Consider the following 13,105-nt stretch of genomic DNA (forward strand, 5'->3'; position numbering starts at 1 on the left):
CGAAAAAAACTGTAACATGCACGAACGGACAAACACCAGTAAATCCCCTCGTTAAAATAAAGAAATGTTCTTTTATTTTGGAAAACGGTGCGTGAATTTATTAAAATATATTTCATGCAAAAAACAGTGACTGTAGTTTTGTAGCCTGACAGTGAATCGAACACTTTCTTTACTTTCTTGAGACTGGACTTTAAAAATCATGTTGAATTATTCTTTCTTTCAACCTCATGTTAGAAGTCAGTTCCTGTTTATTTACAGCTCCAGTCCATATGAAGACTGGGTCATAAAATCACATTGTAAAAGGTCATAATTATGCAAACTTACATTACTGTAGTGTTCTTTACTCATTTCTCACAAGATCTTGTTTTGTCTGATACACGTGTAAAACTGTTCACTTGTGTAGACTGGACTTCATGAGCTCATGCACAGGTGCACGTGAGCAGGAGAGCGACAGAGGAACCATTGGCTGTTGGGTTAGATGGGCGGAGCCTCCCACTGTGCTCTGGTCACCATCCACAATGTCCCATGGCTGCTTTTTCATCAGTTAATATGAAATCAGTTTTTTAGAGGAAGTGCTTTAAAAGTATTATAGACTGTTACTGTTTTTACTGTAACTTACAAAATAAGGTTTTCCATTACAACAGTGAGTCTATGACAGTGGTCAGTGCTCTCCACACTGATTGGACATTCATTCAGTTTAGACTTGTGACCTGCACCTAAAGCTTAAAAGGACAAACTCTGATTATTACCTTTACTGTATCAAGGTAGCCCCGCCTGGCCCCACCTGGCCCCCCTTAGTAGCTCCACTGCACTGAGGCCATTACTCCGCAGGTCAACAAGTGACTTTGATCCTCTGATGTTTTCTAATCATCACATTTAGAACTGAACTTTATAAAAACCTGCTGAATTCATATTTATGTTCCTGGATGAACGGGGCGTCGCTTCTTCTGCAGCAAAGAAGTTAAAACACTGTGTTACATCGGAATCTGTATGTGTGTGTGTGTGTGTGTGTGTGTGTGTGTTTGTGTTGGTCACTGTCCCTCTTCACACAAACTGATAACCACATGTGTTTAGTTATGAATCGATGATGTCGGATCATGACTCTGGATGGTTCTCTCACTTTAACCCTGATGTCCTGACTGTATCACGTCTCGTGTTGTGTCGCAGGTTTAAACGTGTGTCTCATGAACTCTAAAGCGGATCAAACCAACACAAAGTAAACGTCTGTCCTTGAGGTGTCCTGATAACTTGTGATCAGTGCTGGTGTTTAATGTTAAAGTGTAAAGTGAGCGCAGGTCAGAGGAGGAGTGAGGAGGAAGCAGACTCCGACAGAGACTCTGACACAGACCGGATCTTTAACGAGTGTCTGTCCTGGAGCAGCGCTGTTAGAATTATTCAGAGTCCGAGTCGCGATGCTTCTAAGAACAGAGAAATGTCCACAGCTCCAGTGCTCAGCTCTGTGCAGGAAACGTGGAGGGAGGGAGGGTTCAGAGACTAGTCTAATCTCCCCACCTGATATTTCGATTATTTATTATATTTCAATATATTTGTTTGACAGGGAAGCTGTGAGCAAGCAGGAATATTAATTTATTTAAAAAAGGGCACTTTCTCTCAAGGAAGGAAAAGGGCAGTGGCTCCAGCCCCCTTTGGTGTCTATGTGTGCACATGCCAGCCTCCATCAATTCAATCGAGCTGCACCAGAGTTCAATCACTCATAGAAATCAGTCCTCTAAATAATCCTGACTGTTTCATCAGTCTCACAATTATAAAGAAAGTGACACAAACAGGCTCCTGGCTCCGCCCCTTTATAAGGATTCCTGCCCAAATTTAGTTTTTTAGTTTTCTGGTGTAATTCTGCATTATAACAAACAAACAAATAGATAAGGAGTGAAAGCAAAAGACCAAAAACATTTATTTAAGAAAGAATCATAAATTCACAATACATAAATTCATTATCCATGTAATAACCACATTAATATCATGTATAAGACTCAAGATAAGTCACGTGGTGTTACCACAGCCTCACAGGCTCATCACCAAGAAGTCTGTAACCCCAATGGGCAATAGAATATATTCAGATGTGGGCTAGTTACCAGGTTCGTACGGAGGGAAGAATAAAAGGACACACACAATGATCAACTGGAGCCACTGATTACGTTTAGATGAATTGTATTGGCTTTTAGAAAAATAATAAAATAGATTCAAGTGCAATCAGTAACATTCAATTTTCAATAATAATCAATATCCGGTAACATTAGAACAATTCAAAACAATTTCTTTTAAACACCAATAAATGGCTGCAGAATGTCCATAAGGAAAAATAAAATAAAAACAAAATAAAATCCTTGCAAGTGTTCTTTGGTTCAATGTACTTCAAGTCAAAATGTCAGGTCGTAAGTCAAAAAGTTAGTCAATGGTCACGTGTGCGCTTCAGCACGTGTTCACCTGATGGGAGGTGATGCTTCTCATACAGGTCATCCGATCCACTCCTTGGGATAAGGAGGTGTTTTCATCACTAGCTCGCCACCCCTTCGTCAAGGGGAATTCGATCCAATCTCTCAACGGTTTCAAGGGATTCCAAAAAACCTAGCCTATATGAGAACAGGCTATTACTCTCATGGCCATTATAGATATCAAAACATAGTAGTAATATGAATTAATTATCTTCTTTAACTGCACAGCTTTTTTCCATATTAAATGTATTCTAAATGTAATCGTTTGACTAAATATGAGTTATATATTTAGTTATTCATTACTTCACTTCTTAACCATTTGTTAACATAAAACACATATTACAGGCTACACCTGAACATTAAATTAAGTGCATACAGAACATACATGCTCAAATGATAAACATAAAAACACCACAAAAGTAAAATACACAACAGTCAGGTTCACATGCTTCCTACAGTGCCTCGTGTTAAGACATGGCATGGTTAGCGATTAGCATTAGCATTAGCGCTGTGAACTCACCAAGACTCCGCCGAAAATAATAAAACTCCCGACGCTCATCAATTCGGTCTCACTTCGGTTCCGTTTCCTTCAACTTCCACTTCCACTGCTTTATATAGTTTTATAAACACAGTTTCTACAGTTATACTAGTTTTACGACTTCTACTAGTTTTCTCTGCTTGTCTCTCGTCTGCTCGTGTGTGGCTGCGCATCGACGACAGCTACGTGAAAAGGCGGGGCTTACTTCCCTCTACCCAATCGTAGGTCTGCATCCTCAGATACAGCCAATTAGACTCCAGTATACTCAATCACTGATGGACAGCTTAATTAACCAACAGGTAAACGATATGTGAATGCAGGGAATGGTACAGAAAGGGGAAATCGAGAAATAAGTATATATTATATGGAAATAAAATAATGATAGTAAATGATAATAAATAATAATTATAATAAACAGGGCCCAATTGTCTACAAGGTTACAAGTCCAACATAGTTCAGAGGGTAACAGCAAAAGAAAAAATCTATTGATTGCAGAAAAGATAACAACTTCAACAACAGGCCGGCAAAATGGACAAAGAAGGAAAACCCAACACACCAACCCACAAAGGGTCGTAGGACCTGAGAATCTTCCTTCAACCTAAACCAACATCAGAACTAAAAGTAACAACAATAAAGCTGCAGAAACTGGTTGACTGGACCCATCAGAAAAGAAAAAGAAAAGACACAACACAACAATACTCTTGCTCTAAAGGTCATGCTGTACAAACTGCTGCAACTGGGGATGGAAAGAGAGATACTTCCTGTTTCCTCTCACATACTTACAGACATACATCAACCAATCACAGTGCACCTGAGGAGAAAAGAAAACAGGAAACCATGAGTAGAAAGGAAATGGACGGTGGTTTCCTCTTTATTTAAAAGCATGGTCTTTTAGTTTGAGGGCTGGACTTGCACGTTCAGATTTTGTGGTGTTTTACTCAAATCCCTGCGCTTGCACTCACACAGCTCCTGCTAGTGCTTAGGTTTACTCTGCTTCTGCTCAAACTCTGCGCTTGCACTCAGATATTTTGTTGCTTGGACAGATTTCCTGTATTTAATAACTACACACTATGGTTTCTGTAAAACTCGCTTGTACCGATGTACTCTGAAGTCGTCCATGTTGTTTATGTTTGTCCCAGTGGCTCTGACCTGATGCTTCCCACCAGGTCTTCCTGCTCCTCTGTGTCTTCTGTCTGTGCTGCAGCAGCAACGTTCTCATACTCAGGACAGTTTTCTGACTGATGGGGGAGAGATGAGAAAATATTAATCCTCACTGAACTTTATTCATGAAAACTGCAAATAATCAAAGTTCATTCAAAACAGTTTGAACGTAGTTGCGCACCCTGTCCATTTGTTTGTTTGTCATCAGCAGGATTACACAAAAACTGATAAACTGATTTCCACAAAACTTGGTGGAAGGACGGGACATGGACCAAGAAAGAAGTGTCAACTGTGCGGGTAGAGTCCACACCATGGGTCTTAAAACAAAGGCCTGCAGGACATGCTGAAGCCAGCCTGGAGTCCTCTCCTAGCGGGGGAGATTTCCCCAGTGTCCTTCAGGGACCCCCACTGTATTCCTAGCCGCTCCTTGAAAGTTGAACCGTGACATTTCATTGGCTGAGAGCTAACAGAACCCCACGGCCCCCATCGGAAAGGGGCAGGCACCTTTCAGGTAATAAATACAGAAGAGCCCTGAAATCTCAGCTTTTTCCCTGCAGTGAAGACCTCTCCAGGTCTCTCCAGGTCTCTCCAGATAATTAAGTTGCTAAAGGACGCATCAAATGAACGTTTGTTTTATTTCATTTTCTTTATTTTTACCTTAAAAGTTGACGCTTTTATTTTGACAAGACTCTTTACTTAATTTTATTTTGAAGAGACAGCAGCAGAAGCCCCCTGTCGCTGGCCGAGCTCAGAGACATTCCCCACGATCTACGAAGAACTCTGCCACAGGTGTTTCTTCCCTGCAGACGGACAAAGACCTTGTCAAGGAGCACGAGAAGAATTCGCTCCTTTCCGGCCGAGCCAGCGCCCCCGAGGCCACGGAAAACAATTCACTTCCTCTTTTCGGAATTCGCGCCACACCCGCGCATGAAAGCACCGCGAAGCTGTTCAAAGTAAGAGGCATATGTCTGGGCAGAGACTAGTTTTAATAATTAGCGTGTCATTATTGGAGTGTATGTTAAGTGTATGTTAAGACATGTTATTTTGTGTATGACCACCGTGTCGACTGTATTGAAGTGCCGTCGAGCCGTGACGAAGCATCCCTGGCCGCATTGTTATCGTCCAACCAAGTTTGCTGAAACTTTACCGATCAAAAGATCGGTACACAACGCCCGCTTGGGTACAGAGTGGTAAAGTCACTGTAAAAATGTCTCTGCCGTGGTTTGAGAGCTTTTCTGATCACTCCTTGCATATTTTTCTCTGCTAGATCAGAGTTTTTTCTAAAATTCCCTTGTTCAAAACTCCTGGTTCTAGTTTCAAACCACGAGGTAAATCAGATTCTCTATGTCCTAAATTAGCTTTGTTCAACTCTAGTGACCTACCGCCATCTTGACTTCGGCCTACTGGCGTCATTAACACAATCCTCCATTTTGAATCACGTGACTGCAGAGGTGTCAAAAGTATTCCCATTCATTACTCAAGCAGAAGTATAGATAGATACTAGGGTTTAAAAATACTTTTGTAGAAGTTCAACTCAAGCTTTTTACTTAAGTAAAAGTTTAGGTTTAGTGAGGTCCTCGGATCGGCCTGCCGGAGTCGGTAAGGGCCTGGCGCAGCGCCGAGAAGATGATCAAACTTGACTATCTATAGGAAGTAAAAGTCGTAACAGGGTTTCCGTAGGTGAACCTGCGGAAGGATCATTACCGGTACAGCCGGATTCGACTGCATGGCACCTAAAACCCCCCCACAGGTGCTCAAGGTCTCGCGCTGCGCCCCAGGGCCAGCGTGTCTCCCGAGGCCGGGGTTGTGTTGGTGTGGCACGCGAGTGCTCTACCACCTACCCCCCCACTCCTTCTATTTTTCTGTCTCCTCCACTTCGTCTGAGCTCTGTCCATGGCCGTGCGGTGCCTCCTTCTCCCACGCTCTTCCACCCCCACCTCCGTGCGCCTTTGCCGGCCTGCTCCAATGGCCGACGGACCTGACAGCGAGGCGCGTCAGCGGAGGCGGGAGGATGGCTGATGCTGCGAGGACGGTGCCGCACGCCGCACGCAGCCCTGGCTTTGCTCTCATCCTTTTCGGAACCCCTCCCATTGCGTTTGTTTGGCGGCCTCGGCCTGGCTGTCATCCCACGCGTGCGGCGGGCACCCAACTCAAACTCTCCTCATTCCTCCGGAGGGAGGAGGGGGGTTTAATGTCTCACAAAAAAAAGGGGGTTTTTTTGGTGTGTTTTTGAACGATGACAAAACGGAATGAAAACAAGAAAAAATGTGTATGTAACGAGGCTATTTTTAAAATGTAAGGAGTTGAAAGTACAGATATTTGTGTAAAAAAATGTAAGGAGTAGAAGTAAAAAGTCCTCTCAAAAATAAATACTCCAGTAAAGTATAGATACCCAAAATTTCTACTTAAGTAAGGTAACGAAGTATTTGTACTTCGTTACTTGACACCTCTGCGTGAGTGTACCACCATCTTGAATTCGGCCAGACTACGTCACCACGTGACTGCGTCATTACACCATTGCCACTCCCCCTTTCTCTCACAAACACACACACACACACACAGACACACACCCACACACACACATAGATATACCATCGGTGATACATGTGTGTTCTAAATTGTGATAAGTGCTGCTGTTGTTGTTATCTGTGATATAGTGTAATTCTAGTGTAATAAAAGTTTCTGTATCTTGTGATCATTTGTGCATATGCATGTGAATACAGCTGGATTATGATAGCTTGTGATCAAACTTAAAACCCTTCATTGTTCATTATACAATCATTAACATTAATTATTGAGATTATTAATTGAACCTTTATAAACCGAGACTGACCCTCACAGATTGACTGTTGGTCCCTGTTACCAGGGTTGTGCCCCGTCTTGATAAATTATAATTGCAGATTGTATTATTCTTAATTGATAATTTTATTGTTTTCATTAATTATTTAACTATTCTTAATTGATAACCGTATAATTTCTAATTGATTATTTTATTATTCCTAATCGATAGCTTTATCATTTTTAATAAATAATTTGTATTAGTTTAATAATCATATTTCATGATTATTAATAATTAGCCAACATCAAGTCTTACACAACACAACGCACCGTGACATCACCCATTGGTTTTTGAGCCGCTATTTTGAAGACTAGTTTTGACATGTTGTTCAGCGCCATCTTGGTTCTTTGAAACCAGAAGTTACCATATTTGGATGAGAGGGGGTGGAGCCTGACTCAGGGCCCAAGGACACTGCCCGCACACCTGAACCTGTGACCTGCACCCAGTACTAGCTGTCAATCACACGGTATCCATGACCCAATGCCTGTGGTGCTTTATGGTCTATTTGACTCTAAATGGATCATTCACTTCACTTTCTAGACCCAGAGTCTACGTCCATTTTAATATACGGTCAATGGAAAGAACCTTTTACATTTTGGGGCAGATTCAGACAAAGTAGATGATCCAAGAAATGTTTGATCTCTTTCTCTAACATGGTGAGATGAAAACAGTGATATGGAGTCATTCTTTGGCCTCACTGTCTCTCACCTCTATCATCTCCACAACTTCATTCACTTCTGATTTCAAGCTCAGAGTTTTCTTCATCCTGGATCGAAAACAACAACAAACACAACATTTGACAAAATTAACTTCATAACACTGAAACTAGTGTTTGAAGACATTTGAAGAAGACAGTAAACGAGCAGAGGGTGAACTGATGGATTTGTGTTGTTTTACCTCGTCCACAGAGTCCAGACAAGCACTGGAACCAGCACGACCACCAGAGTCAGCCTGATGATATTCATGATTATCACTGACTTCCCTACACAACAGACAGGAGACATTAGCAGTTTGGTTAGACTGATGACTCAGTTTGCCAGGTGATGCTGTTGGTCAGTCAGTATTGTTCATGTGCAATATGATGGGCTTGATATACAGCTGGGACACATCTGGAAATCCTGAGTATTGAAGGCTTAACCCCTTACTGCCTGAATTAATTTCCAATAATATAACAAAAAAATTATTGGTGTTGTTGGCCTGTCATACAGATGATAAATTAAGTGAGGATTGTTAATTTCAATGTAGAATATACAATAGATATAATTTAGGTATGAGGCAAATTAGCGACTTTAGGCATAATGGGGCATAACCTTAATTTAACAAATTTTGGTATGTGGGTTATTATATTGATGTTGCTTTTGCTTGAAATTGAATATCGACATATGTTTTCTGTATAATCATTGCTGTTCCATCATAACAGTTTTTCAAATACAGCCTAATACTTCAAAGTAACTTTGCTGCACAGTATGTATTTTCCACTCCGACCACTAGATGGCGGCAGAGTGCTTCCAATACCTTCCTTGGTATGTGTAGTATTTGCACCATCAGGCACAATCGTCATCTTGGCGGCATTAAGACCGGAATGGGGTTTGAGGCAAATTTGCAACATTCGTCTACAAGGGTTTAAGGTTCTGGTGCAATGAAAAGGAGGGGGGGGGGGGGGGGGGTTGTAGGCTGTAAAAGTCAGAGTGCTAAAATCACCTGCTCCAACAGTCAGATGAAAAGTGGTGTAACTACGTCCTTGTGTGTTCTGGGCCTCACACTGATACTTTCCACCATGTTCAGCTGTGATATTAGTGATGGTGAAGATTTGTCCTGATGCTGTTGGTGAGTCCTCGTTCTCCTTGTACCAGGTGTAGTTAGCTGCTGGGTTAGCATCACTGCTGCAGGTCAGAGTCACTGAGCTGCCCTCCATGATCTCACCAGAGGGACTCACTGACACAGAGGGAGGCTTTGGAGCATCTGAAGGAAAGATTATATTAACACACAGGATGAGAATACAATCAAAACACTCTCTGTATTATTTGTTAAAAGTTTAAATTTGAATTATTTCCACATTATTGTAGCTTCATGAGACGTAAACTCACACACTGTAGGAGAAGGGAAACGCTCCTGTCCTTCTATAGCACAGTGATAGCTGTCTTCAGCATTAAAGTGTTGGAGGTGAAAGTATTTTTTTCGTCCAACAGGTTTATTGTTATTGTACCAAACGTAGGAAAGATGATCAGGGAGCTGACACCTGCTGTGACAGGTCAGCTCTGTCCAGGTAGAAGATGGATTGGCTGTTGATCTCCTCACATGTACCCGGAGCTGAGGGTCTGTGAACAAACATGTGATTTTATTTCAACATACACACTAACATTTCAAACTGACTCTCATGAAAATGTTACCTGTGACAGACAGAGTGACTCCAGCTGAACCAGTTAAACTCCCAGTAGGTTGGTTTGTTGTGAACCTGAACTTGTACACAGCTGAGTCGCTCTCTGTCAGGTTAGAGATTCTCAGAGTGCACTTGTTGTTTTCACAGAGATTCTCCACACGACCTGAATACTCCGGATCAGTCCTTAGATCAACGTGAATCCCATTACTCTCTTTAATGAACCAGAAAGTTTCCTTAACTGTAGTTTCAAGGTGATTCAACCAGGATGGGTATGTGTAGGTACAGTTAATGTCCACTGTTGATCCTCTGAAGGCACAGATCTCAGTAGAAGTGTAACTCACATCCCAGTCTATCTGACTACATACCACTGTAACACAGAGCACATCAGAGAATGAGAAGATAAACTTATACATTTATAAAACTAACTCCATGTATTTTCTCTTGTGAATCACCAGTCGGCAGGTTTTCATTTTAAGATGATGACGATGACAAGATGAGGAAACTTTCAGTTCACATAAAACACAGTGAAGTTCCCTTTAGACTTCAGAGTGAGGGAGAAACACACTGTTGGAGGTGAGGAACATGAGGGACCTTGTATAAGTTGCTGTTGTAAAGGAGCAAACTGGCCAATATGGAGGAAATGATCTGTGTCTTTTATGCAGAGTCGACCAAAGATGGACGACACGTCTCCACTTCCTCCCACAGAAATGAAGCCAAAATATCCTGGATACCAACGCTGCCATCTTTCACATTTGGAACCACAGTCTGCACAGTAGTGATCCGGAGATGGAGCCACAGTATCAAGGTCCCGCCCATACATGAGCTCGACCAATCCTGAGTCAGCGTTAGCTGTCAATCATGAAGGTTAATCTAATTTTAATTTCATCAAATAACTAATTAAAACCAAACTTATGAGAAACATGAACAATAGAGTGTGATAAGAACCTAAAATGACAAAAACCATCTTTAGAAAATGTATTTGACTTTTTAGATTGGTCCATGTCCTTCCCATTAACATGGAGGAGACAGGATGTATGTTCTATACTGCAGCCAGCCACCAGGGGGCGATCACAATGCTTTGGCTTCACTTCTGGGGAGCAGGCATGTCTTCAATCTTTATTTACACAAGCAGAATACTAGTACTAATACTACACTAGTTTGTCAGTACTGACAGTAGTATCCCAATAGTTCAATGTGCCCATGCAGAAAAAAGTATTTAAAGACACATGAAGTTATGGTACAATGCATTATCTCAAATACTACAGCAGATGGTGCTGTTAGTGAAATACTGTAGATTAAACTCACACATTGACAGAGGGCGAAAATCCTCGAGTCCTTTAACAGCACAGGAAACTCTGTCTTCAGGATAGAAAGTATCTGAATAAGATGCTCCTTCCTTCATCTCCTGTTGATTCTTGTACCAGACGTAGTTCAGATGATCAGGAAGACGACAACTGCTCTGACACCTGAGCTCTGCCCAGTTAGCATATTCACCCCTCACTGATCTCCTCACCTGCACATGCAAATCTGTGTGTAGAATAAGGAATTAATTTTAGTGCAAACTGACAACACACACATGCATATAAAAGTGCACAGACACACTCAAGTGAACCAAACAAGATGTAGGAAATAAATGAATGAATGTTCAGATGTAAATGTTACCTGTGACAGACAGAGTGACTCCAGCTGAACCAGTTAAACTCCCAGTAGGTTGGTTTGTTGTGAACCTGAACTTGTACACAGCTGAGTCGCTCTCTCTCAGGTTAGAGATTCTCAGAGTGCACTTGTTGTTTCCACAGAGATTCTCCACATGACCTGAATACTCCGGATCAGTCCTTAGATCAACGTGAATCCCATTACTCTCTTTAATGAACCAGAAAGGTTCCTGAACTGTAGTATCATGGTTATTAAATGTGGATGGGTATGTGTAGGTACAGTTAATGTCCACTGTTGATCCTCTGACGGCACAGATCTCAGTAGAAGTGTAACTCAAATCCCCGCCATTCTCACACTGTACCACTGTAACACAGAGAATCAGATTCATAACGACACCAGAGAACACTTAGTTTACTTTTTACTTTCTGTAGAAAAGAAACACATTTCCATGAGCAGCATTCCATAGCATTTCAACTAATGATTCCACACACTGATGACAAGTCCTGCATCGAGAGGAGAGGAACTCAGTCATGATGATAATAACAATACTTATAATAACAATAACTAATATGTTTCATACTCTTTAATAACTTGAGCTCTAAATGATAGAAACTTTGAAACAAAGATGCAAAATAATACTGATGATAATTCTTTAATACATTTTCTTTCTGCATCACTTTACAGGTGGTGATCTGAAAATGAATGAATGGTTCATTTATATTTTTACTTTCTTTCTCAAACTCACTTCAGGTGAATCAGAAGTCTGAGTGTAAAATAGAGTCACAACATGAATGTAGAGGTACAGTACCTGTCACAGTGAGAAGAAGGACAACAAATCCACTGGCTGCTGCAGTTACACTCATAGTAGCTGCTGCTCTCGTCTGTGACTTCAAACAAGAAAAACGTTTACAGATAAATAATGTGCACAAGATGAAACTCAGTCACATCACAGACACGTCTACCTACAACACAGAGTCTGAGAATAAAGACAGATTCTGTTAGAGAAAGATAAATTTAAACTATTTAATACCCCCTTCCTTCCTCTTTCCACTGAACTGCTTGTTGAGCTCAATGGTGTTAGATTAAACCTAAAACAAAGAAGTAACTTTTGGTTTGTGCAAAGTGTGAATTTCCTCATTTTACAGAGTGTTAGAAATGACCTTAGTGGCTCTTCCCATCAATCCTGAATCACGCTCAACTGAAGCTGTAAGCAGCGTTGAACAGCCCCACCCACCCCCACCCCCCACCCCCCCTTCCTCTTCCTTCCTCTTTACATATACGAACGGACAAACAAATCTCCTCGTTAAAATGAAGAAATGTTCTTTTATTTTGGAAAAATATATTTCATGCAAAAAACTGTGAGAGTAGTTTTGTAGCCTGACAGTGAATTGAACACTTTCTTGAGACTGGACTTAAAAAAAACTTGTTGAATTTTTCTTTCTTTTAAACTCATGTTAGAAGTCAGTTCCTGTTTCTTTACAGCTCCAGTCCATATGAAGACTGGGTCATAAAAATACATTGTAAAAGGTCATAATTATACAAACTTACATTACTTTAGTGTTCTTTACTCATTTCTCACGAGGATTCAACTCATGTGAGTCAAACTTGTTTTGTCTGATACACGTGTCAAACTGTTCACTTGTGTTGACTGGACTTCATGACCTCATGCACAGGTGCACGTGAGCAGTAGAGCGACACAGGAACCATTGGCTGTTGGGTTAGATGGGCGGAGCCTCCCACTGTGCTCTGGTCACCATCCACAATGTCCAATTGCTGCTTTTTCATCAGTTAATATGAAATCAATTTTTTATAGGAAGTGCTTTAAAAGTATTATAGACTGTTACTGTTCTTACTGTAACTTACAAAATAAGGATTTCCATTACAACAGTGAGTCTATGACAGTGGTCAGTGCTCTCCACACTGATTGGACATTCATTCAGTTTAGACTTGTGACCTGCACCTAAAGCTTAAAAGGACAAACTCTGATTATTACCTTTACAGTATCAAGGTGGCCCCACCTGGCCCCACCTGGCCCCCCTTAGTAGCTCCACTGCACTGAGGCCATTACTCCGCAGGTC

At 41.3% G+C, this 13,105-nt stretch overlaps 2 protein-coding genes across 2 annotated transcripts in view; both read right to left on the reverse strand.

The window, feature by feature from the left end:
• LOC128437523 (B-cell receptor CD22) overlaps positions 1-13,105 on the reverse strand; it is a 175,553-nt gene that overhangs the window by 34,743 nt on the left and 127,705 nt on the right. The window lies entirely within an intron of this gene.
• Positions 2,153-13,105, reverse strand: part of LOC128437408 (B-cell receptor CD22) — a 40,359-nt gene continuing 29,406 nt past the window's right edge. Inside the window, exons 7-12 of the mRNA XM_053419551.1 lie at positions 8,693-8,953; positions 7,889-7,973; positions 7,700-7,757; positions 4,141-4,229; positions 2,974-3,802; positions 2,153-2,591 (exon numbers count right to left, since the gene is read on the reverse strand). Coding sequence (XP_053275526.1) covers positions 3,784-3,802; positions 4,141-4,229; positions 7,700-7,757; positions 7,889-7,973; positions 8,693-8,953 — 512 coding nt within the window. The 3' untranslated portion in view covers positions 2,153-2,591; positions 2,974-3,783. The remainder of the gene's footprint in view (positions 2,592-2,973; positions 3,803-4,140; positions 4,230-7,699; positions 7,758-7,888; positions 7,974-8,692; positions 8,954-13,105) is intronic.

The sequence above is a fragment of the Pleuronectes platessa genome, chromosome 3 (genome assembly GCF_947347685.1).
Source record: "Pleuronectes platessa chromosome 3, fPlePla1.1, whole genome shotgun sequence".
Taxonomy (NCBI): Eukaryota; Metazoa; Chordata; class Actinopteri; order Pleuronectiformes; family Pleuronectidae; genus Pleuronectes; species Pleuronectes platessa.